This window comes from Vanessa cardui, chromosome 28 (assembly GCF_905220365.1).
Source record: "Vanessa cardui chromosome 28, ilVanCard2.1, whole genome shotgun sequence".
Taxonomy (NCBI): Eukaryota; Metazoa; Arthropoda; class Insecta; order Lepidoptera; family Nymphalidae; genus Vanessa; species Vanessa cardui.
Window position 1 is genome coordinate 447,218 of NC_061150.1, and position 27,095 is coordinate 474,312.

The 27,095-nt window shown below is 34.5% G+C and overlaps 3 protein-coding genes across 6 annotated transcripts in view; 2 read left to right on the plus strand and 1 right to left on the minus strand.

The window, feature by feature from the left end:
• The first annotated feature begins 4,523 nt into the window (after positions 1-4,523).
• LOC124541734 (cytoplasmic dynein 2 intermediate chain 2-like) lies at positions 4,524-9,849 on the plus strand. Its single transcript, XM_047119675.1, has 4 exons — positions 4,524-5,409; positions 6,663-7,061; positions 8,682-8,863; positions 9,744-9,849. The coding sequence occupies exons 1-4, from the start codon at positions 4,621-4,623 to the stop codon at positions 9,841-9,843; spliced, it is 1,470 nt and encodes a 489-aa protein (XP_046975631.1). The 5' UTR covers positions 4,524-4,620; the 3' UTR covers positions 9,844-9,849.
• Positions 9,850-12,572: 2,723 nt separating this feature from the next.
• Positions 12,573-15,392, plus strand: LOC124541346 (cytoplasmic dynein 2 intermediate chain 2-like). Its single transcript, XM_047119198.1, has 4 exons — positions 12,573-12,590; positions 12,626-13,024; positions 14,621-14,802; positions 15,287-15,392. Exons 1-4 carry the CDS (start codon positions 12,573-12,575, stop codon positions 15,384-15,386), a joined length of 699 nt encoding a protein of 232 aa, XP_046975154.1. The 3' UTR covers positions 15,387-15,392.
• Positions 15,393-16,110: 718 nt separating this feature from the next.
• LOC124541733 (transcription elongation regulator 1) overlaps positions 16,111-27,095 on the minus strand; it is a 33,039-nt gene continuing 22,054 nt past the window's right edge. For 3 of the 4 annotated variants that reach the window (XM_047119673.1, XM_047119672.1, XM_047119671.1), the window contains 5 exons: positions 20,677-20,871; positions 19,996-20,118; positions 18,227-18,391; positions 17,063-17,365; positions 16,111-16,233 (listed from right to left, as the gene is read on the minus strand). In XM_047119673.1, the coding sequence (XP_046975629.1) occupies positions 17,066-17,365; positions 18,227-18,391; positions 19,996-20,118; positions 20,677-20,871 (783 nt within the window). In that variant the 3' untranslated portion in view covers positions 16,111-16,233; positions 17,063-17,065. Of the gene's footprint in view, positions 16,234-17,062; positions 17,366-18,226; positions 18,392-19,995; positions 20,119-20,676; positions 20,872-24,957; positions 26,791-27,095 lie in introns of those variants that run through there. The other variant, XM_047119674.1, reaches the window with a different exon arrangement.

Consider the following 27,095-nt stretch of genomic DNA (forward strand, 5'->3'; position numbering starts at 1 on the left):
GGTTAGACGAATGTTTGCGATATCAAGTATTGACATTAATTCGTCAATTGGTACGTGTCTAATATTTACAAGTAGTATATCAACCTACAATTAAACACTACTGAACGCTCCATTTTGCTCGTCAGCCAGTGGAGTATTTAACACAAAAGTAAATAATCAAAATAAACTTTATTCAAGTAGGCTCTTACAAGAACTTTTCGTCATCGTCATTTAACAATTAAATGAAGCTACCACCGGTTCGGAAAGTATATTCTACCGAGAAGAACCGCCAAGTAAGTCAGTAGTTACTCTTTTTCAACATTTAAAAAAATACAAAGTCATGTTAGTTAAAAACAATTATTTAAATTAATATATCATGCTTGGAAGTCAACAGGTATTAACTGAATTTGGAGTGTGTACCATTGTTGAAAGAATTGGTCCTGTAATGACTTTTCGTCATACACAGTACATTCGGTAACAATTTGTCGAATGGATAGCAAGCAAAGACCGAACATTCATAAGTGTACGAATGTTGTATTACGATCATATAGCGTAAGTCAGGCGCCACCCTTAGATTAAAAAAAAATATGTCCGATGATTGTTAATAGCGTTGAAAGTATTGGATTATTTTTAATCTGTAGAAAAAGAAAATGGAGCCTAATTAATTTCTTAGAGATTTCTTAAGCGTATATTTTTAAGCACAATTATAAAATTACATTATTAAATGTGACCAAATAAAAATATATTTATCGTGGTGTACGGATATGGGAACCTTTAAAATATGCCTTAGGCTTTAAATTAAAAAAAAAAAAAGGTTAACTTGAAATTGTGTCCGTTTTTTTTAAAAATAACTTTTAATAATCTATATGTTTAGTTTCTGTCATATTTTGTCTCGAATTGTTTTTTTTTTATTATTATATTTGAGACGTTAAATAATTCAGTAATATTGTTTAAATTATATTTAAATATATCTTTTAATATGCACTTAAATTAAATGACTTAAAAATTTATTAAAGTTATAATATATAATATAGCTTTTATAGAATTTTCTACATAAATTAATGTAATTTGTAAGTATAATATAACTAATTCTTTTATCCGTTTAACTCGCATTGTATTTCTTAATTGTAACTTTTAATGGCCGAGAGAATGCGTCTTAACATCCATAACAATAAATCAATTGAAATAACAGTATTAAGTATATAGTAACTGTAATGTTCACATATATGATTGTAAGATCGATTTACAAGTTATATATGAATATATGTTATATTATATCATATACTTTATATTCCCGCGCTTTCCGAGACGTATGTCACTCCTGGGTACAGATACATAAATACATAGATAATATATCCATATACAATATAATTCAAATAATAATAATTATATTATAACAGATCTGTGTACACTACAGTAACATCATAAAAAAAGCTATATAATAATATTGTTGTATTATAAATTAAAGAAATAAGTTTCTGAACTAACTAACGCACTAAATAACTCCATACTATAATCGGTAAAGTTTTATTTTAAAGATTTTATGTAAGGCATAGATTATTTCGCCAATGTCACATTCAAAAATTTTTTTTTTATAACTAGACAGATGTCAAATAATTCTATAATAAGCCAGAAAAATAGTGTTAAATATGCACTTTCTCTTTTCAAATCATGTAAATGCAACAAGTGTGAGAGAGACAAACGATCGCGCCACTGAGTCAAATTCGTGGAAATCAAATTATTTTTCATCGTATATGGCTAAAGCAAATGCCTAAATGCCTAGTATGTAATAACCCTTATTACTTGTTATTGTTTCATGCAATTAATTAATTATATTAATTCAAGTACCAAAGTATCTGACCATTATATTTTTAATGAATTTATATTTATTCATTTTATAATTATTGTAATTAACGTAACAGAGGCTAACGTAATTTAACATTATATTTATAATCAATAAAATATATCACAGATGATAAAAAAATAATGTCATTGGTATCTTATTAAATAATGTCAAAAAAAAAAAATATGGCTACCGTAAGAATCTTTCAGTCTGTCAATACCGACGTTAAAAAAATGGAGGTCTTTATTCAAATAACTAAAATTTACGAAGTATTTGTGTCTTAACGGAATTATTTTAAGCTTTTGAATTGATTTCTAATTTACTATAATTCCTTGTGTGAGTAAAACCAACCCAATATATTTTACGGAATTATTTCTAAAGACATACTTCTTACTCCTACACTCAATATCTTTCAAGCAATGAGGCTCGAGTTAAAATGTCTAGTATGTAATCATTATAATGTATGTTAATTTTGTTTTGTTAGATCTGTATCACATTGCCACGCTTAAGCTGTCTTAAGTTGGCGGGAAAACTATTTTTTTTTTACTTTGTTAAATTGTGATTAAAAATAAATTTATATTGAATTTAAGGTTAACAAAAAAAAAATTACGATGATTATAATCAGAAAATATAATTAAAAAAACAACTTTTTTGCTGTGTTTACTTGTTTTATTTTTAATTAAAAAATAATGGATAATAATAATGGTAGCATACGTTGATGGAACGATTAAAATCAGTTTCGATATTTAAAAAAAAAAAAAATTATTGGTTTTCCCGCCAAAAAACTACACGTCAACACATTTTGACATTTCACCCACACGTCACACGGACACGTATTTGATGCCATAAATTGTATTTTATTAAGTTGATTGAAAATATATAATATAAAAGTGTTGAATTTAATATGTCGTTTTATTTATCATAAGGTTTATTTTCATAAATATTTATAGTAAATGAAATATAAAATAAGTACGTCATATCTCCAAAGATTACCTAAATAACGAGTTTTCGAGTCTATATATATATCCTATTCCCGCGCTTTCACGATGTGTCAGTCGGGATGACAGATGCATAAATACACAGATAAAATATAAATGAATATAGATCTGTCCACAATACAATAACGTTTAAGCGGAATTAAAGTATTTATTTACATCAGTGTTGGGCATTAATCAAGCAATTGTCAATTATTTTATTAATTGACTAAAAAAGTAATTGCAATTAAATTAATTACAATTAAATTAATCGCAATTACACTTTTAATTGCACCTTGCAATTAAATTAATTTGATTAACGTATGTCAATTGCAACTTACAATTAAAATAATTGCAATTAACTTTTTTAATTGTTTTATAAAACAATTAAAACTAACAATTAACTTTATATATCAAAATGAAATTAGTAAAGATTTAGGAAAATTAAGCTATAAGTATTAGACTTCAGACGAATAAAAATGTGGTCAAAGGCTCTTAAGTATAGCTTATTTTTTCTAAATCTCTCTTTCCACAGAAAAAAAAGTGTTCATTTTTATATTATATAATATAAAGTTGCACTGATCAATATTTCCGCAGCGTAGGTGTAAAACAAAAACATTTCAAGTCGTCGTCTTCGTTCAAGTCTTTTATTTGTTGCTAACATATTTATTTAACTACATGAAAAGATGGGGGCACTATTCTACTACCCGGAACCATACGGGTATATTGTATATTTATATATACCAGCTTTATATTATAGCAGTATTTTTAATTGTTATTTTTTAATTAAAATTAGCAAAACAATTAAAAATTAATTAATTGTTAATTGTTACTAATACAGTTAACAATTAATTAATTGTTAGTTGTGATTTTCCACAATTACAATTGATTAATTGTTAACTGTATTAGTAACAATTAACAATTAATTAGTTGTTAATCTTTAATTGTTCTTGCAATTAAAATTTGCCCAACACTGATTTACATGGATATATTAATTATGTTTTATATTAAAATCAATATATTCTGTAATGTTATGAATGTACGGAAAAATATTAATAATTTTATGACAATATGTGATAATCATAACATTGGTACAAGGAACAAACACAGCATGTTATTACTGTTACTCAGTTGCTCCTGTCATGAAAATGAAAAGATTTATAAATCTTTAATAAGTCTACCGTTTCAAAAATACGACAGCATTTGACATCTTTAGTCTTTTATAATGTTAATCGGTTAGTACTTTTACGAATGATTAACGAACCTTTCTGTTTAAAGTATAAGCATCTGGAGAAACCTAGTCATTAAAATCATAGGATTACTAGAAATCAAATCGCCAATCAAATAAATAAAGACATTTGACAATCTTTTAACTTACAGATGCTAAATTTATTTCATGAATGCAACTTATAGTGATAACAAAACAATATTAGTCTATATAACTTTTTTCTTCTTTATTAAAATTAAGCAATTAATGTAGAAAAATATAATACAGTAATGAAAGATAAAGTTATAACAATGTTTCCGGTTTCAAAGTATTCCGCAAAGACACTTCAATTTCCCCGCTAATGTCTTCATTTTCTAATGCTGCTCACTTCAAAAATTATACCGACAACATTTATATATCAATAAAAAAGACGGCTAAACATTGGTGAAAATTTTTACGAAGTTTGTAATTTTCGAGAGAAATGAAAAAAAAAAATCATAAGTCTCGTTAAACACAAAACACTTGGCAACAATTTGCGGACACATGGCCGGTTACCATGGCAACGTGCAACACATACAAAACAAAACACAAACGGTCTAAAATTTGCCGAAACAAGCATGTCTGGTTTAAGCGGGTACGACAGCGAAGTCGTGGGCTTCGACTGCGTTACTCAAGACACCAGATCCCTCGCCAGCAGTTCAGTTCAGACCACGGAGTTCAGTGAGCAGGGCATCGCTACTCAGACGTCCTTGTCGAAAGACGAGGGCTGCATGACCCAGCCCGAAGACGGAGACACGAACGAATCAGAAATACCCGCGGGTCTGAACGAGTTTCTCAGGCGAGTTGCTCCAGCCATGATGGAGCAATTGGAACAAAACGACAGGGAATTCGTCAACGAGTCCTCAGATTCTGACGAAGAAGACGTCATCGCCGCGAAACTATTGCAAGAGATCAAACTCAAGCACGGCCTCGGGTGCGGCGACCACGACACCTCCATACTAGGCGTCACTTGGAGCAGCGCCGGTAACTCGATCGCTGTGTCCATCGGCGCGATGCAACACGAAACCTGGTGTCAGAACTCCGGCCTCATCAAAGTATTCATGCTGAAGAGGAGCGAGGAACGGTTCGTCCAAGCTATGGAGGTTACTGAAAAAGATTGCGTCAGTGTTCTGAAGTACCACCCAACTGTCGCCGCCTTGTTGGCATATGGGACCACTTCTGGTGAAATTGTACTTTGTAATTTGAGAAATGGGAGCTTGGATGAAGGCACCCAGTTGGCTTCACCGGCTGGATGCCACGGGTCCAGGCGGGTCTCGGCTCTGCGCTGGGCAGACGCGCCGCTAGCGAACACTTTCTTGATGATGCAGATTACTAGCAAGGGGAAGCGACGTGGGGCTGCTGATCAGGTTTTCAAATGACATTATTACTTATCTAATTCCTTACTTAAGTGTAGGTATAGTATGTACAGTCGGGGTAATAAGATTCGTCATATAAAGATCTATTTCCGTGTGCTCAGTATGATCAATAATCTGCCTTACCGATCGAGAATGACAAATTGCGTCGCAATCATTTGAAGCCGAGATGGCCCAGTGATAAGGACCCGTGCATCTTAACCGATGATTCGGATGAAATCCAGGCAAGCACCACTGAATTTTCATGTGCTTAATTTGTGTTTATAATTCATCTCGCGTTCAGCGGTGAAGGAAAACCTCATGAGGAAACCTGCATGTGTCTAATTTCATCGAAATTCTGCCACATATGTATTCCACCAACCCGCATTGGCTAAGTGTGTTGGAATATGTTCCAAACCTCCACAAAGTGGGAAATTTACGGGCTGTTGTTGTATTGTTTTGTGTGTTGATTCGATGTTTAGTTTCAAAAGTTAATATAGTAGCGGCACGCTATGATGGCCGTTTTGACGTTTGCCCGCTCATGAAGTTTCTTATTTAATAAATAATTACATCAAAGGAGCAAATTGTTGTTCTTTATTGTCAATAGTGACGTGCAGTTAGTCATAAAATTTATCGAATGTGATTTCTAAACTAAGCTTGTGAACATCTGACTAAAGAAGAATAAGAAAAGGTTGTAAATAGAACTATTAGATTAATAAAGGACGATTATTAAATAAATGTGAAAATAGATAATATTTTAGAAAATGAACTTATAATTAATGTGAGTGACGATTGCAGTGAGAGTGTAAGCAGCAGTATGGACGACTCCGATTAAATATAGCCACTAGTGTTTTTGGTTTCTTTTTTGTATCAATTTATTTCTTGTATGTAATGTGTTTATAAAGTTATTCATTCTAATTCCAATTTTTGATTTAATTTGATTTAGTTCGAATATTTTACTTAAACTTATTTTATATATTTTTTATTAAACCTTTTTAATCAGATACTACTTGCAACAAAAACTTGAATTAAATTACTTGCAAAAAAACAAAGATGTGAATATATTATATTTATAATAAATTTACATTTCACATCACTTTTTTAATGTGTCAAAACGGCCATCGTATCTTGCCGCTAGTATAAGAGTTTAAGACTTGATAAAGGAATGAATTTGATAACTGACGAAGGTTTTCTCACACTGACTGTATGTACATAATGTCTTATCCCACCTGTGTAATATATTGAAATTTACATAATCCTTAAACCAGGTTCTATTCTCCGCTGGATGTGACGGCACCCTAAACGCGTGGCAGGTGAACGCTGATCAAAAAGTATTCGAGAATATAGTTTGCTACAATATCAACGGCGACCAGAAACTGGCACCCGATATAACGTGCTTCGATTTCATTGTGATCTATCCGTTGCGCCCGACTGACGAGAAAGTCCCCGATGATGTCTTCGTGGTGGGGACGAAGACTGGGAAGTTATTCCTGTGCGAGATTAAGGCGGAAGCTGAGGGTTGCGATCCGGTGTACGATGTCCTCGAGGGGCACGGGACTTGCGTCCTCGACGTGGCCTTCAGCTATCAGAGACCGGGCATATTCGTCTCCATATCCATGGATTCCGAGCTGAGGGTCTATGATATCAGCCAGGGGAGTCCGTTGAAGGTATGTCTTTTTGTTTACATTTTAAATACCATTTCCTCAAGTACATTAGTCTGAAATAAATCTGCATACAAGATTTTAAACTAACATGGTTATTTTAATTACTACTAAATATTTAAAACGGTTTATTTATCATGTTTTGAATGGTATATCAGCATGGTAAATACCCGTTTTAAATAGCAGTAAGGTTTCATATCTCACGATACGATACGAATCGAAATAGTTTAATACGTATAACCTTAGATTACGTGTCTAGATTGTCTGTCAGAACTGGAGTCGTGTTACAAAAATATTAAACCGCTGTTTTTTATTTCTGTTCGGTGCAGCTCGATATTTCGACATTAACTACGAATGTCTTGTTCACGAGACTGAGTCTCCACCGAACGTAATCAATAACTGTAATAATAAAAATGACCATGTTAATTTATAATCTTATACTAAACCACTTTTGGTCACTGTACACGCATACTAGTATAATAGAAAGATGTTTGTAGAGTATCAAGATTAGCTGACACGCATACTTAGAAAATACAGGGTATTACATTGGTAATGCGACGTACATCCGCTAGGAGGTGATAGGGGTGACTATTTGCAATAATTTTAACCCCCATATGCATATGCAATATTGGTCGAATTTAACTTCAAATGGTCTGCAGATTTTTTTCCAAGACGCGACTCCTGAATCTGCTTTAAGTACGATTTAAAAAAAATAACGCTTCTTTCAGAGATCTCCTAGATAAGGATAGAATCCTGCCTGATTCACTGTAGAACATGCTGTGTGTACTGTGCATTGTTGTAGAGAGTTTTAGTTTTTTAGAGAGGACTCGCGTATTAAAACCTAAATTTTATTTTAAACTCGTATTAATTAAGTGAGTAAGTAAGATATTTTACATTGGATATTATTTTTAATTAATTTTGTGGGAATTTTAATGAGCGACCTTTAATACAAATTCGTTCATTTTCTAATACGAATTCCCACCAGCGTCCTTTCTGGTCATTATATTTCGGCTGCTTTGAAATAAATTCCTAGTTTTTATACATTTTTGGAAAGATAAGAAAACCGTTATGTTTTTAAAATAATCTGCAGACCAGGTTTCATAATGATTTTTTTAGTTTTTAAGGCGTTATAGAGGATTTTTTTTTAAAAATATTAAAATAATATCGTTTTCTGACTGCCATTTTTAAATTTTGGCTGATAATGATTGTTTAAATATTCACAAACATCCAGTGTTTATTCGTTTTTATAAATCAGAAGAAAAAAATTGATTTTTATTGATATTTTTTTATTAAATCATTTTTTGAAGTTGCGTTTTTGACAAATATTGAAGTACGTCGCTCTATCTAGAGTCTAGACACAAGAATCTCCTAGAACTTTCTGAAATTTACGATCCTATTCTCAAAGAGTTCTTATAAAATGGTTCTATTGTTTGTAACTAAAGAAAAATAGGTATTAAATATCCTAACAAGTATTCTATTTATAATATTATCTTTATTTATACCTAATTATAATGATATTTGCGTAATGTCCTAGAAATTATCGTTTCAATAAAATGACAGCTCTCAGCCGCCATCTTAGATATTTGACGTTTTGTTGTTTGTTGTTATTTATTTATTTTCTCTCAGATTGTCTGTCTCGACATTCCGATATCGTGTATGAGCTGGTTGTCGCCGCCGTGCGTGGTGCTGGGTCTGTCTGGTTGCGAGGAGTCTCTGCGCGTGTACAACGTGAACAGCGGCCGGGTTGTTCTCGTAACCGGGATGAATGGCTGCGGCGATGTCACTTGTGTATCTGTCAACCAGTTTGGGTCAGTATTAAACCTGACTATCTTTGGTTGCAATGAGAATACAGAGTTGAATTTAATTACAATTCAAGTATAACAGGAACGGTGGTGCATCGAACTATATTTCGGCAATTTGACATATTATAAAATTAGTCTGTTATTAAACTATTTTCCAAAAATAGACCGATATTACTAAAAGTATAACATTAAATTTATTTATTTATTTATTTAATTAAATAAATAAATTATATAATATAATGTTAATTATAAATATAATATAATGTTATAAATGTTATAATGTTATAAATGCTTAAATATATACAAATGTGAATTAAATATAGTTACTCTATAAATCTTGACCGCGAATTCATCAGTCTTGCCACCATTCCACTAATATTAGAATATTAATAAATATAATACTTAATTTCCGACACTAGAATCAATGATGTTGTAGTAAACAGATATGTTATTAACGCGCAAATAGTGAAGACTAGAAAACGTCCTAATTAGGACGTTTGCTTTTAGTCGTTTTACGTAGTAATACGTTACAATACATCATAATTACGTAGTAATACGTTTTGCGTAATTAAAACATCTAGTTATCCCTTTTACTTATTGTTTTTATCAAGCTATCCTTTTTACTTGTAACGAAATGTAAAATAAACGGTCCCCGGGCTTCACACTTTTTCTGTTGTTTAGTATGGGTATAACATATCTGTTTATTAGAATATCATTGACTAGAATACATTGGTTACGGACCTTTTTTTTGAATCTTAAATAAGCTATGCAGTTTACTTGTAATGGACACTGCTAGTCAGGTCACTTTTTTCATTCACACATTGTTATACCGCAGGGGCTAAGTATATGTTGTTATTAATAATATATATGTGTATTTATTTTTCAGATCGTGTCGCGTCGCCGCTGGCGACAGCGACGGCAATGTTAAGGTTTGGGAGCTGCCCACGCGACACTTCAAGCTATCGGACGACGACTTAGACTTTTAACTTTTTTAATAATATGTAATAAACTTTTATGTTTTCAGTTTTTTTTAATGTTACTGCTGGTTTCTGAACGACGAATCGAATAACGTTAGTTATATATCAATAATTTATATATTAAGTTACATAAAAAAAATATATAAATGCAGCTGACAGTTGGATTTTGCAGTTTTAATGATTAATAAATAAATTAAGTATTTAAAATAATTCCTACGTTCTAAGTTATTTCTTAAATAAAAAAATGGGTTTAAAAGTTAAACTTATTTTTTACATCTATTAACCCTAATGATGTCGGTTTGACAGTTAAATCTGACGTTTAAATAGCCGCTCAGAAACCGGTCGTAAATGTTGAGCATGTGTTAAGTTATAGAGGTAGATAGCTTTTAATTTGAAGTATCATAGGTTAGTTATGAAACGTTTAGAAGGAAAGAAATTATTATACTAATAAGAGAAGCCAAATTTATGTTTATTTATTTTTATGCTCGTGTAAATTATTTTTTTAATAATTATTAGTTTACAATATTTTGCACAAACAGGTAAATAAATGTTGTTTAAAATTGTACAAGCGTGATATATACATAAATAATTATGCAAAATTATATATTTATTAATGATAACAATATTTAAAACATGTATTTTTTTTTATTTAAATTAAAATAGATTATAGGATATATATTATATTTTTCTTACGTACGATACGTTACGTAGATAATAAAAAACGAATTGTTAAAATGTTTTTTTATTTTTTTTATTACAATTTATAACTAATGTATTCACAGACACAAATCGCAGCCGAGGCTTACAGCTTCTTAGTAAAAAGAATGCTCCGTCAGTCGTCACTGTGCAACTGGAAAAGAACAAATAGGAATTACTTGGAAGTAGGGCTTGTGCAAGATGGTCTGGGCATAGTACGACACGACTTAGATGTATTATCGGCAAATTTCGTAAAATCGATCACATCCGAATTAAGTACGCTATCCCAAATTATCAATATTTATTTCTTATGTGAATATGATTTTTACGCTAACGTATGTAATTTCAGTAGTTCGGTATGGCCAAAATAATATTACCGTTTTACAATGATGATTCAATCTCTCTATCCTCTGTTAGAATGCCACGCTATCGTCCAATTGTTTTCTAATGACAGCTCAATTTTAAATAAGAAATAGTGTTACATGCCAGTATTAAATGCTATGCCATATAAAATAATATTAATAACAGTTTTACAAATTATTGATCAATTAATTACAATAATAATTGTACATAATAAAGTAAATTCAATAGCTCCTGCTATATTAATAATATGCAATAAAAATGTGATATAAATTGTGATATTGAATCAAATGTCATAACACCGTATGGCCGTATCGCTAAGGTTACTCTCCTAACACGTAATAACTTGTAATATCATATGACCTAAAATATTTGTCAATTTGACGCGTCGATTTACACGCACTCGCTGTCTCGGGTTGAACTGACGCGAGAATCTATAGCGACGAATAGCGTCGAGTGGCGCGACAGGGAGCTGTGTCTATTGGTTGTGTGGATCGGCAGTAATCGGTTTTATTGAATTTGCTATACATCCTACTATAAACAGAGTGAGTCCGTGCAACAAAGTTCCATCGAGAAATGAAGAATTTTATTTGATATATTTAATGTAATGAGGTAATATTAAAGAAGCGCGTGTCACCCGTCACTGCTTGGCGCGGCGCGAGGGCTCCGTGGCCGTGGGCGGCGGCGGGGGGCCCTTCTTCTCCAACTCCTCGAGGTAGCCCATGATGATCTGCTGGCGCTCGTCCGCGACGTGGTCGAGCGCCGCGTACCTGGCGTCGTGCCGGAGCGTGTCGTGCAGCAGCGGCAGCGCGGCGGGCGCGTCGCGCACGGCGGCGAGCGAGCGGTGCGTGATGGAGCGCGTCTCGAGCAAGAGCTGGCGGAGCGCCGCCTTGGCCGCGCTCTGCTTGTCGCGCTGGTAGTCGCGGAACTCGCGCTCCATCTGCGGGCGCGCGCGTTATGTGCTCGTTGCGCATTTGTTGAGCTGTTATACTCGATCGAGAGTGACATATTGCGTCGCAATCGTTCGAAGCCGAGATGGCCCAGTGCTTAGTGGCAGGCAACACTGAATTTCCATGTGTTTATAATTCATCTAAGACTAAATTAATAAACCTTATTATTCATTAAAAGAGTACTTTTTAGAAAGAAACGCCTGGAGTCAGGCTCGGGTTCCATCATAGGACACTAAATACTGTAAATTGCACATTTACAACAGCATTGTAAATCTGTTTATTTAAAAAGAGCAACTATGCGAGTTTCTTGCCGTTTCTTCTCGCTAGAAGCTGCTTTCCGAAACGGTGGTAGTATTTAATTGTTAACAATACAAAAACGCTTCACTGTGAAGTTTACTTGAATAAAATTCATTTGATTTGATTGATCTCGCGCTCGGCGGTGAAGGAAAACATCGTGAGGAAACCTGCATATGTCTAATTTCATTGAAATTCTACCACATGTGTATTCCAGCAACCCGCATTGGATCATCGTGGTGGAATATGTTCCGATCCTTCTCCTCAAAGGGAGAGGAGGCCTTAGCCCAGCAGTGGGAAATTTACGGGCTGTTGTTGTTGTTTTGTGTGTTGATTCGATGTTCAATTTCAAAAGGTACTAAGAGTTTAAGGCTTGATAAAGGAATGAATTTGATAACTGACGAAGGTTTTCTCACACTGACTGTATGTACCTACATAATGTCTAATTCTACCTGTGTAATATATTGAAATTTACATAATCCTTAAACCAGGTTCTATTCTCCGCTGGATGTGACGGCACCCTAAACGCGTGGCAGGTGAACGCTGATCAAAAAGTATTCGAAAATATAGTTTGCTACAATATCAACGGCGACCAGAAACTGGCACCCGATATAACGTGCTTCGATTTCATTGTGATCTATCCGTTGCGCCCGACTGACGAGAAAGTCCCCGATGATGTTTTCGTGGTGGGGACGAAGACTGGGAAGTTATTCCTGTGCAAGATTAAGGCGGAAGCTGAGGGTTGCAATCCGGTGTACGATGTCCTCGAGGGGCACGGGACTTGCGTCCTCGACGTGGCCTTCAGCTATCAGAGACCGGGCATATTCGTCTCCATATCCATGGATTCCGAGCTGAGGGTGTATGATATCAGCCAGGGGAGTCCGTTGAAGGTATGTCTTTTTGTTTACATTTTAAATACCATTTCCTCAATTACATTAGTCTGAAATAAATCTGCATACAAGATTTTAAACTAACATGGTTATTTTAATTACTACTAAATATTTAAAACGGTTTATTTATGACGTTTTGAATGGTATATCAGCATGGTAAATACCCGTTTTAAATAGCAGTAAGGTTTCATATCTCACGATACGATACGAATCGAAATAGTTTAATACGTATAACCTTAGATTACGTGTCTAGATTGTCTGTCAGAACTGGAGTCATGTTACAAAAATATTAAACCGCTGTTTTTTATTTCTGTTCGGTGGAGCTCGATATTTCGACATTAACTACGAATGTCTTGTTCACGAGACTGAGTCTCCACCGAACGTAATCAATAACTGTAATAATAAAAATGACCATGTTAATTTATAATCTTATACTAAACTACTTTTGGTCACTGTACACGCATACTAGTATAATAGAAAGATGTTTGTAGAGTATCAAGATTAGCATTGGTAATGCGACGTACATCCGCTAGGAGGTGATAGGGGTGACTATTTGCAATAATTTTAACCCCCATATGCATATGCAATATTGGTCGAATTTAACTTCAAATGGTCTGCAGATTTTTTTCCAAGACGCGACTCCTGAATCTGCTTTAAGTACGATTTAAAAAAAATAACGCTTCTTTCAGAGATCTCTTAGATAAGGATAGAATCCTGCCTGATTCACTGTAGAACATGCTGTGTGTACTGTGCATTGTTGTAGAGAGTTTTAGTTTTTTAGAGAGGACTCGCGTATTAAAACCTAAATTTTATTTTAAACTTGTATTAATTAAGTGAGTAAGTTAAGTGAGTAAGTAAGATATTTTACATTGGATATTATTTTTAATTAATTTTGTGGGAATTTTAATGAGCGACCTTTAGTACAAATTCGTTCATGTTCGAATACGAATTCCCTCCAGTGTACTTTCTGGTCATTATATTTCGGCTGCTTTGAAATAAATTCCTAGTTTTTATACATTTTTGGAAAGATAAGAAAACCGTTATGTTTTTAAAATAATCTGCAACTGACCAAGTTTCATAATGATTTATTTAGTTTTTAAGGCGTTATAGAGGATTTTTTTTAAAATATTAAAATAATATCGTTTTCTGACTGCCATTTTTAAATTTGGGCTGATAATGATTGTTTAATTATTCACAAATATCCAGTGTTTATTCGTTTTTATAAATCAGAAGAAAAAAATAGATTTTTATTGACATTTATTATTACCAATTACCAATAACCCCGTATAGCGGGCCTGTTTGATTCAATTATTTTGTAGTACGTTGCTCTATCTAGACACAAGAACCTCCTAGAGCTTTCTGAAATTTACGATCCTATTCTCAAAGAGTTCTTATAAAATGGTTCTTTTGTTTGTAACTAAAGAAAAATAGGTATTAAATATCTTAACAAGTATTCTGTTTATAATGTTACCTTTATTTATAATTATAATGTCAATTGTGTAATGCCCTAGAAATTATCGTTGTAATAAAATGACAGCTCTCAGCCGCCATCTTAGATATTTGACGTTTTGCTTTTATTTATTTATTTTCTGTCAGATTGTCTGTCTCGACATTCCGATATCGTGTATGAGCTGGTTGTCGCCGCCGTGCGTGGTGCTGGGTCTGTCTGGTTGCGAGGAGTCTCTGCGCGTGTACAACGTGAACAGCGGCCGGGTTGTTCCCGTAACCGGGATGAATGGCTGCGGCGATGTCACTTGTGTGTCTGTCAACCAGTTTGGGTCAGTATTAAACCTGACCCTCTTGGGTTACAATGAGAGTACAGAGTTGAATTAAATTACAATTTAAGTATAACAGGAATGGGGAGAATCGAAATATATTTTGGAATTTTGACATATTATAAAACTAGTCTATTATTAAATTATTTTCCCAAAATAGACCGATTAATATTACTAAAAGTATTACATTAAATGCTTAATTATATACAAATATGAATTAAATATAATTACTCTATAAATCTTGACCGCGAATTCAGCATTCTTGCCACCATTCCACTAATGTTAGAATATCATTAAATATAATGTTTAATTTCCGACATTAGCATACATTGGTTACGGAACTTTTTTTTTCAATCTTCAATAAGCTAATAGTTTACTGGTAATGGACACTGCTAGTCAGGTCACTTTTTTTTATTCACACATTGTTATACCGCAGAGGCTAAGTATATGTTGTTATTAATAATATACATGTATATTTATTTTTCAGATCGTGTCGCGTCGCCGCTGGCGACAGCGACGGCAATGTTAAGGTTTGGGAGCTGCCCACGCGACACTTCAAGCTATCGGACGACGACTTAGACTTTTAACTTTTTTAATAATATGTAATAAACTTTTATGTTTTCAGTTTTTTTTTAAAGAAACTGGTGCTGGTTTCTGAACGACGAGTCGAATAATGTTAGTTATATATCAATAATTTATTTATTAAGTTACATAAAAAAATATATAAATGCAGCTGGCAGTTGGATTTTGCAGTTTTAATGATTCATTAATAAATTAAGTATTTGAAATAATTCCTACGTTCTAAGTTATTTCTTAAAAAACAAAAGGGGTTTAAAAGTTAAACTATTTTATATCTGTTAACCCTAATGATGTCGATTTGACAGTTAAAACTGACGTTTGATTAGCCGTTCAGAAACCGGTCGTAAATGTTGAGCATGTGTTATTTATAGAGGTAGATAGCTTTTAATTTGTATCATAGGTTAGTTATGAAACGTTTAGAAGGAAAGAAATTATTATACTAATAAGAGAAGCCAAATTTGTGTTTATTTTTTTACGCTCGTATTAATTATTTTTTTTAATAATGCAAACTAATGCATTATTTTGCACAACCAGTTAAATAAATGTTGTTTAAAATTGTACAAGCGTGATCTGTCTGTATACATAAATAATTATGCAAAAATATATCTTTATTAATGATAACAATATTTAAAACATGTATTTTTTTATTTAAATTAAAATAGATTATAGGATATATATTATATTTTTCTTACGTAGATAGATATGAATTAAAAACAGATAATAAAAGACGAATTATTAAAACGTGTTTTTATTTTTTTATTACAATTTATAACTAATGTATTCACAGACACAAATCGCAGCCGAGGCTTACAGCTTCTTAGTAAACAGAATGCTCCGTCAGTCGTCACTGTGCAACTGGAAAAGAACAAATAGGAATTATACTTGGAAGTAGGGCTTGTGCAAGATGGTCTGGGCATAGTACGACACGACTTAGACGTACCATCGGCAAAATTCGTAAAACCGATCACATCCGAATTAAGTACGCTATCCCAAATTATCAACATTTATTTCTCATGTGAATATGATCTTTACGCAAACGTATGTAATTTCAGTAGTTCGGGATGTCCAAAATAATATTATCGTTTTACAATGATGATTCAATCTCTCTATCCTCTGTTAGAATGTCTACGCTATCGACCAATTGTTTTTCCAATGACATTCAATCATTTAAAATAAGAAATATTGTTACGTACCAATATTAAATGCTATACCAAATGAAATAATATTAATTACAGTTTTACAAATTATTGATCAATTAATTACAATAATAATTGTACATAATAAAGTAAATTCAATAGCTCCTGCTATATTAATAATATGCAATAAAAATGTGATACAAATTGTGATATTGAATCAAATGTCATAACACCATATTGAAGGTTAAGGTTACTCTCCTAACACGTAATAACTTGTAATATCATATGACCTAATATATTCGTCAATTTGACACGTTGACTTAAACACGCACTCGCTGTCTCGGGTCGAACTGACGCGAGAATCTATAGCGAGGAATAGCGTCGAGTGGCGCGATAGGGAGCTATTTCTATTGGTCGGGTAAATCGGCAGTAATCGGTTTTATTGAATTTGCTATACATCCTACTATAAACAGAGTGAGTCCGTGCAACAAAGTTCCATCGAGAAATGAAGAATTTTATTTGATATATTTAATGTAATGTGTGTTCACCCGTCACTGCTTGGCGCGGCGCGAGGGCTCCGTGGCCGTGGGCGGCGGCGGGGGGCCCTTCTTCTCCAACTCCTCGAGGTAGCCCATGATGATCTGCTGGCGCTCGTCCGCGACGTGGTCGAGCGCCGCGTACCTGGCGTCGTGCCGGAGCGTGTCGTGCAGCAGCGGCAGCGCGGCGGGCGCGTCGCGCACGGCGGCGAGCGAGCGGTGCGTGATGGAGCGCGTCTCGAGCAAGAGCTGGCGGAGCGCCGCCTTGGCCGCGCTCTGCTTGTCGCGCTGGTAGTCGCGGAACTCGCGCTCCATCTGCGGGCGCGTTGCATATTTATTAAGTTATACTTTCTTATAAGACGCGTCAAAACTATTTAAGCGTCAATATCGTAATTGATCCTGACTCCTTGGGCTTTAGTTGTCCCAACTCCTAACTTAAAAGGAGGGGTAAATGGGAATATTAGTATTTTTTTAATTACTTTGAGCTATTACCAATACTCTTTAAAATATACTTAAAAAGAAACCCGTCAAAAAAAGGTATATACGGTTAGCAGAAAAACACTTATATTATTTTTATTATTAGTCTGTGAGTTTGCACACACAGGCCCTGGCATAAGTCCTTAATCAGTCACGAAGGCGTCCTTTCACTTTAAATTATAATTGGCGTGCAAGTGAGTGCCACTCGTGCTCACAAGACGTCTCAGCGTGCGTAAGACTAAAAGTAGCGTCAACAAGGGAATATTAATCATTTATTAACTACTTTGAGGCATTACTAATTCTTTAAAATATACTTAAAAAGAAACCAGTTATAAAAAGGTATATACGGTTAGCAGAAAAACACTTATATTATTTTTATCATTAGTCTGTGAGTTTGCACACACAGGCCCTGACATAAGCACTTATTCAGTCACAATGGCGTCTTTTTACTTTAAATTATAATTGGCGTGCATTAGTGCGAGTGAGTGACGCTCGTGTACACGGCAAGTAAGAGTAGCGTCAGCAAAATAATATGTCCCTTTACTTTAAACTATAATTGACGTGCAAGTGAGTGCCACTCGTGTACACGACAAGTAAGAGTAACGTCAGCAAAATAATATGAGGCGACGCTCGTGCTCACGAGACGTCTCAGCGTGCGTAAGAGTAAGAGTAGCGTCAGCAAAACAACACGAGTGCGACCTGCGGCGCGCTGCGGTAGGCGGGCGCGGCGGCGTGGTCGGCGAGCTGCTTGCGCACGTCGCGCCAGTGCGCCGTGCAGCCCACGCCCAGCTCGCCCAGCAGCGCGCGCAGCTTGTCGCGCCGCCGGCCCGCCAGCGCGCCCACGTGCTGGCTGAACAGCCGCTCCTGCGGGCGTCACCACCACCGTCACTATACATGCTAAACTAAACTCCACTTACAGAGAGAGAGAGATAGCTCTACTGTCTCTCTCTAAGGTTATAAACAGTACAACTTGCTTTTGACTCCTTTTATACAACAAACAACAACAACAGCCTGTAAATTCCCACTGCTGGGCTAAAGGCCTCCTCTCCCTTTGAGGAGAAGGTTTGGAACTTATTCCACCACGCTGTTCCAATGCGGGTTGGTGGAACACACACAACATACATACACTTAATATTAATTTCGAGGCATACTCAATGCTATTCCTTCTGAAATCCACCGTGGATTAAATAGAACTTCAATTTATTGAGATCTTGATTAACAAAAGTAATATCTCAATGAATTGAAGTTGAAGATCATTTATTTACTCAGCTTCTTGCTCACACTCATGCTAGAAACTGCTACACATGTTACAGAATTTCTATGAATTTAGACACTTGCAGGTTTCCCCACGATGCGTTCCTTCACCGCCGAGCACGAGATGGATTAAAAACACGTGAATATTCAGCAGTGCTTGGATTTGAACTCGCAATCATCGGTTAAGATGCACGCGTTCTGACCACTCTGACAACTCGGCTCAAAAATTAAACGCTGTTTTCCAAATATTTAACAAGAAATAGATCCAAGTCACAGTCCACTGCTGAGGCAGACTGACTGACTGACTTCGACTACTGTCTGAACAAATAATAGTATAGTCTATTCCAATGGGAAGAGGAGAAAAGGTAAATAAACAACTTGGACCTTGAATTGATATGTCATTTGCGTTCGACTAGTGAGGTGAAAATAATTGAATGAATGGGTAATTAATGCTAAAGAACGATATATATTTTTTTTATTTTAAAAGTAATTTTCCGTTTAAACAAAGTCAGGTCGTAATAAAAAACTTCAGAGAATTCCGAATATGCATCCGTGCACATGATACGAAAGATGAGAGACGAATGTCTTTCTTAACATTGTATTATTTTCAAAACTATAAAATTGCTATGCACAAAACTGATCTACATTTCGAGATAAGAGATTATTTTTAAGTAAAATAATTCTTTTAACATTTTTGGTAAAAATATTATTTTTATGTAAAAACCTTACTGTATAAAAATAACTTTTTTATCTATCGTTAGGTAACTTTTTACGTTTGTAATAAATAATTCATATTATTTATTACAACCAATTAAATAAATATATTAAAAAAAAATATCTATAATGAATTTTAAAACCAAAATAATATATTTTTTATCTGTATAATTCATTCGTCTACATTCGTTTAGCGAACATGCCTAGTTGAGGCCTCTATTTTTAATGTTCGTCAGCGAGAAATAGCGTCTTGAATGTCGACAAAACTGTTTTCGTTACTTTGGAAGTGAAATTAAAGTGGATCTATGTAGTTTAGTGAAATATTGTTGTATTACAAATGAAGATATATTAATCAAGAACTGTTTGTAGTTAATCTTATAGTGGAATTATCAACAAAACACTTGTGATATTGAAAAATACGGTATGTTTTGAATGTTTCCTTTTGTCATTGGAATGGACTATATATACTTACTTTGCCTAAACATCATATTGTAACATACCTTATCGTCTTTGTTGAGTTCCTCAGCGAGGCCGTATCGATGGTCCTTCTTCAGTTGTTTCTTGGCTTCGCGCCACGTCAAGTCGGGGTTCCGTACCAGGTCAGCCAGGAGAGCGTTGAAGTGCTGAAAAGGGATAAGCGGATGTCATCATAACTACTTGAAACTGTACTCTTGGACTGCAACATTGGCAGTAAGATATGGCGCCCGAACAGGGGCCTTCGTTAGATATGACGATCTCCGTGATCGAGTAGTAAAAGTAGATGTAAAAAAAGTTAATTAGTTTTCTATGTCGTCTCGGGTCTGGGTGTTTGTGGTACCGTCGTTACTTCTGATTTTCCACAACACTAGCGCGTTAGCTACTTACATTGGGATCAGAGTAATGTATGTGATGTTGTATTTTTTTATTCTATTGGTTGGCGGACGAGCATATGGGCCACTTGATGGTAAGTGGTCACTACCACAGACAATGGCGCTGTAAGAAACATTAACCATTCCTTTCAACACCAATGCGCCACTTTCTTGGGGACTACGATGCTATGTCCCTTGTGCTAGTTACACTGGCTCATCCTTCAAACCGAAACACAACAATACCAAGTACTGTTGTCTGGTAGAATATCAGATGAGTGGGTGGTAGCTACCCAGACGGTCTCGCACAGAGCCCTACCACCGAGTGGTCGTCACCTGCACGGCCTCGTCGCGCTTGTGGTACTCGCGCTCCTTGTCGCGGTCGCGCAGGCTGGTGGCGAGCGCGCGCTGCACCTGCCGCTCGCGCTCCTTGATGGAAGCCTGCGCGCGCGCCTCGCGCTCCTTGGCCGCCTCGCTCTCCGTCTCCTCGGGTTCCGCCTCTTCCGCCTCCGACGCCTCCGCTACCGGCTCCTGTTTATTATCTTTTACATTTATTGTCTACCTTTTTACAAAGTCTGTTGATACTAGGAAATTTTATTATCGCAGAATGATTTTAATTATTATTTGTAATATAGGGAACTTAAATTACTGTTGCATGTAATGTTCGATGACGACTTTCAATGTAATTCAGAAAATTGCATCCTTTGCGATTGAAATCAAATCTTCTGTAAAAAGATTTCGGAGTATATAAAGTAACACATCAGTTTATGAAATGCTGTTTGTTAAATGATATTCTGTTAACATTTTTTGACACAATAAGTTATTATACAACATATATTTACCATGTTAAAACTAATATAACCAACACAGAAGGAACCAAAACGAAAAACAAAACATAATATTTAAATAACTAAAACTCATAAAAACTACTTGAAAACGATTACGTTATTTTCTTAAAATATTTATTTATTATTATAAAATTTATATACAATGAATAATATTGTGGGCCTTCATGGTAGGTCCACGCATCACAGACTTGGCACATATTTCTATTTAATTTTATCTGTGCAACATATCAACGCAGACCAAATATTGGAAAAGTCTGAGCTTTGTTTGAAAAAGTCAAAGAGTTACTAATGAAAGTTGAAAGTCTGTATATTATATTATCTGCTGAGAAAATTGATTGAAAAACTCTGCATCCTCAAAAATCAAAAAGTCGGAGGTAATGAAACGTCCGTCCGTAACAACATTTTGTTGAGACTATTTTACTGAGAAGTCTGTATTTCGTAATAGGCTATTTGACAATGCGTAAAATAAGTTGTGAATCATTGTAATCAGTGTATATTATGAGTTTAAAAATGGTTATTTACTAACGAACGTTGAAAATAATACTTAATTTATTTAAAAATCCAAGAATAAAAATGCATTATTTCAAACGTTTGTCAGGTGACACAAAACGCTCCTGATTTTAGTCTTCCAAGTAGCGTTTTTGCGCGCTATTTAAATATGGAATTTTTAATATGATATGTTTCGGCAAATATGTACTAGAAATAAAAAAAATCTACTTTTACTGGGTTCCTTAACTTCTACTAAATAATATAAAATGGATTTTAAAAACTAGTCAAATAGCCTATTCTGTCGATAAGGCAGAACGCTTAGAATATAATAGTCCAGCAACAAAAACAATCTCAAATCCTTAGTTGTGTCTACAGACAAATCAATCGTTTTCAATTACAATAACATATCAAAAGGCTGCATTTATCCTACCAGAAAGGAGCTTTAATTTCTTCACATGAATATAACACCCTTATTACAGTTATTAAATACGGGATATTTACTATGGTTTTATTTGTATTTGGTGTAGCTCGATATTTCGACATTATCTACGTATGTCTTGTTCACGATATTGTGTCTGCGTCAATTTAAAATCATTGTAAAAATCCCGTTTGTAATAACTGTAATAATAAAAATAACTATGTTCATTTAAAATGTTATATATAATACCTTTGTCATATAATCTAAATTAATATTATAAATTTGAAAGTAACTATTTATGTCTATCTTTCGCTCTTTGACGACTAAACCGCTGAATCTAATTTGATGAAATTTGGTATGAAGCAAACTTAAACTCTAAGAAAGGACATAGGCTACTTTTTTGCCTAAAACATGATAACAGCCTCACGAAAACGCGAGCGACACCGCAGGCGACTACTAGCCATATACAAAAAAATTAAAAAGTAAATAAAACACAACGTCAATACAACATATTTAATACAACTCAATCATTCCATAGTCACTAATAAGTGTTTATTTTTTTTAAAAAATAAAAAAAGAATTCAAATATTATTTACAATTATAATACGTAGAAATATAAAGTACGCGAGTGTACTATCAGTTATATGATTAAAATGACATTTATTTACAGTCTGTGGTCGATTCAAAATGGCTGACAGCTAACAGCTGATTTCATGTGACGATTTTATTACAAGCGGTCTGTCTGTTTGTATATAAGTATAGTACGACAAAACTTAGACGTAGCATCGGCAGGCAAATTCAATGAAACCGATTACTGCCAATATACACAACCATAAAAACAGCTCCCTATCGCGCCATTCGACGCTATTCGTCGCTATCGATTCCCGCATCAGTTCAACCCAAGACAGCGAGTGCGTGTAAATCGACGCGTCAAATTGATGAATACATTAGGTCATATGATATTACAACTTATTACATTTGGGTAAAGATCATATTCACATGAGAAATAAATATTGATAATTGGGGATAGCGTACTCAATTCGGATGTGATCGGTTTTACGAATTTTGCCGATGCGACATCTAAGTCGTGTCGTACTATACGCACCTAAGATTTATCTATATTAATATCATAAATGTGAAAGTAACTGCGTCTGTCTGTCGGTCTTTCACGACCAAACCGCTGAACCGAATTTCATGATATTTTAACATGACATGATATGACGACCAAGATAGAAACTAAAACGCTGTAACGTAAGTATTTAATCTGTGGTTAAATATTTAAATAATCAGTATATTCTGTAAAGAAAAATAATCCGATATTGAAACATAACTTAATTTTTAACTCAATAAGTCAGTGAGTTTATTCAACGGTTTTAATGTGTAAAGTTAAAATTATATCACTAACCTATTGTTGACTTAAAATTACTGAATTAATACGAAAAAAATATTCGACGAACCGTCCGTTTCTGAAACGACGATCAAACTCGGATTAACGCTCATAACTAAACGCTGATTGATCTTAAACTGTACAAAACTTCTTAATTAGATAGATTTTCAAATAATTTAATCCGAATTTGATTACGACATCAAAAATCAAAAGTTTATCGAATTAAAAACATTCAGTTGAGCAATGCGATGTGTTTATCTATATTTGTGACAATAATTGCAAAATAACCATTTTTTTTTATATATTTACTATGTAGTATGTACTATAGACAGGCATACAAATAAATCATACCTTATATATCTATACTATATATGTATATATATCCTACGTGTAAATTTCTGGTAATTATTTTGTGAAGACCAGAAGGGTAGCGTGCTTTGACGGGGCCTCTAATAAAAAAAATGTTTAGGTACCTTAGGAAGGGTAATTTGGCCCCCGTGGCCCTCGTTTAATTGATACGATAGATACGGCGGTAGCTACGCCCCTGGTCTAGACTTTGAGTTAGAAAAGCCGTTTATAAATTCGTATGTTATAAAAAGTGGAAATTTGAAATAGGGCGTGATGGAATTGACATTAAAATAAAAGAAGCTTCACTCACGTGAGGATGTTGGCAAGTACCGTCAGAAAAAAAATACCGCAATATAATTTATATTTTTTAAAATTGTAAATATGAGATAACGCATCTTGGAAATAGCATTAAAAGAGTCTGCATTCATTGTGAGGATATGGACAGAGTACCGTCAGAAAAAAAAGTTTACACATTTTGTTAATACCGACTCGAATACCGTGGCAGGAAATGACGTGACGCTCTATCATGTCGGCACTCTTCACCGCCATTTTCCACTGTGTTTTATTTGCGTAGAGCGATTTAACTCATTTTAATTTATTGGTTCTTTTAATAAACATCAATTTGGATGCATCATTTATTGGTCAAAGTGCCAGCCTGTGAATGTATTGAGTTCTGAGTTTGAAGTCAGTGTACGAGTGTATAGTGGTCAGGGGCGTATTGATGATTATTATGATTATTTCTAATATATATGTACATATATATTTATGCTAAAGGTATAGACGATTAAATGGTCCACCTAATGGTAAGTGGTCACCACCATAGACAACGGCGTTGTAAGTAATACCGCACGTCTACCCGCAGTCAATTTATGTCCTATTTCAAATATCCACGATTCAAACAAATGTCTTTATAAAATTCACTGATATAATCTATTACAACCTATAAAAGGAACGAAAACACTCGCTATCTCGTTTTAACGCCTTATATTCGAGAGAGATATCATTATTTAGTGTTGCCACATTGTTTACGGGAGAATCGACGTGGAGTGACCAAACTTCGTATTATATATCTACATTATTCCATTCCATAAGGTCTTAATGTTAAAATTATTGAAATATATAACATATATTTTGAAGAGAAAAGTATATAAACTCGAGTCATCGTTTAATGGAATTAGAAAGAGATAAAAATATATCAGGATGGAGTAATTACAAAAAAAAAAAAACATTTTTCAATACATAAAAACCTTACATATAATTTTATATATCTATATTAATATACATTACATATATTTTTTTGTCAATATTTACAATGTCCGAGTTTTCATATACATATGTTATCGAATCGCAATAATCGATATTTAATAATTTAATTTTAAGCTTACGCGGATTCGAACCTGTTACCCTATATATAGAGGAACATTAATATCTTACATCATTACACAGTATAAAACAAAGTCGCTCACCGCTGTCTGTCCCTATGTATGCTTAGATCTTTGAAATTACTCAACGGATTTTGATGCGATTCTTTTAACAGATAGAGCGATTCGATAGGAAGCTTTTTGTATATATACATGAACAATATAGTAAAGAAACACTGATAATTTTAGAAGTTTCTAATGTGATGTCGTAAATAAACAAATTCTGTAGTATATTTAGTATCAGTATTGCACCCGTGCGATACCGGGCGGGTCGTTAGTAGTACATATACATATATACTCAATAAAAACTAATATATTTAACAGATTGAGAAATAAAATCCATTGAATTACTTACCGCATTTGATAAAAAACCTTCTAGTAAGGTTAGCAAAACAAAAAACATATCACGATTAAATTCGAATAAAATTACATAAATAACGAATACATAAAGATATATTGATCATATTATATGTCATATAGAGCCTTTTAATCAACAATCAATTGAATGACTTACAAAAACATTGTTTATAAGAGTTATACAATGTCTTCCGTCTCATCGAATCAACTATGACCAGAGAGAGACGGCAATATTTAATATTTTGAACGTAGCGTTTCATATATTTACTATTTACAAAGACATATCGATAAATCGTCAACTGTACAAAAAGAAAATCGATTCGTTCGACAAATTAATATATCGATTATTGCTATTCGATTACATTTACATTCAAAAAAAAGTGATTACTCTTAAATATACGAAAATAAAACGACACAGAGATTCCTTGCGATTTGAAATTACCGAATTTATTATCAACTATGTAATCGTATCATCTATTTTGTTACTGTTACTAATGACGTCACGCCCCCCCCCCCCAAATACAAGTCAGTAGATATACAGCTGGGCTATGTTACTGTCCAATATGTCATTGCTTCGACGAATATCGTTATAAATAAAATCGACATACAGAAATATATAAATGACTATGTACAATATAAGTTACAGCTATTTAAACATAAGGGTCGGGTAATTTCAACGCGCAAGTGTGGGGCAGTCGCAGCGCGCGACGCCTAATTGTCCCGGCCGCACAGTAACCGGCGCTGTTCCAGCGATCAGCGTTTGCAGAACACGTAAAGTAAACACTATTCTTTCTCGGACTTCTTCCGTTTCCTCTTCTCCGTTTTCTCCGACTTCTCGGCCGCCTTCTTCTTACCCTTCTTCTCGGGCTCCGGTTCCGGCGACTTGAAGTCCTGCCGGCGTTTCTTGGGCGGCGATTTGATCGGGGACTTCTTCTCGGGCGTCGGCAGCTCCTTCTTCGAGGAGCGCAGCTGTTTCGGGGACCTCATCTCCTTCTCCGGCGTCGGCGACCGGGACTTGGCCTCGCTGGCCTCCGAGGACTCCTCCTTCTTCTCCTTCGACGACTTGGTCGACTTGGACTCCTTCGAGTCCTCCTCGCCGGGTATGCCGAGGATCTCCGCCCACTGGTCGGGGGGCGGAGTCGGTTGCTTCTTCTCGTCTTCCGTCGACAGGTCGGATTGCTTCTGCGAGACAAAGGGAGCACTTCAGAAGCGATAGAGAAGACAAAAAAAAAGAAATCGAAAAATCTAATATCAAATATATTTCAAGCGAACCTGCATCGGACACGTGCTTTATAAGTAAATATGCAAAAAAAATCGACTTGTCTTAAAAAAATCAATTACAGATTTAAATTTAGCAATGAAACATATACAACATATTTCGCTTAGCCGTTATTTAATCATTCAGGAGAAAATAATTTCATACAAACATACGACCAATAAATCAATGGTTATACTGTACAATTAGAAGAGCTTCAGAATCGTATGCA

What these genes read in the sequence shown, in the direction of transcription:
- LOC124541734 (XM_047119675.1), top strand. Translation starts at nt 4,621, where the DNA reads ATGTCTGGTTTAAGCGGGTACGACAGCGAAGTCGTGGGCTTCGACTGC. An exon ending in GACGTGGGGCTGCTGATCAG is followed by an intron (nt 5,410 to 6,662) that starts GTTTTCAAATGA and finishes TCCTTAAACCAG; the next exon opens with GTTCTATTCTCCGCTGGATG. An exon ending in GTATCTGTCAACCAGTTTGG is followed by an intron (nt 8,864 to 9,743) that starts GTCAGTATTAAA and finishes TTTATTTTTCAG; the next exon opens with ATCGTGTCGCGTCGCCGCTG.
- LOC124541346 (XM_047119198.1), top strand. An exon ending in GCCAGGGGAGTCCGTTGAAG is followed by an intron (nt 13,025 to 14,620) that starts GTATGTCTTTTT and finishes ATTTTCTGTCAG; the next exon opens with ATTGTCTGTCTCGACATTCC. An exon ending in GTGTCTGTCAACCAGTTTGG is followed by an intron (nt 14,803 to 15,286) that starts GTCAGTATTAAA and finishes TTTATTTTTCAG; the next exon opens with ATCGTGTCGCGTCGCCGCTG.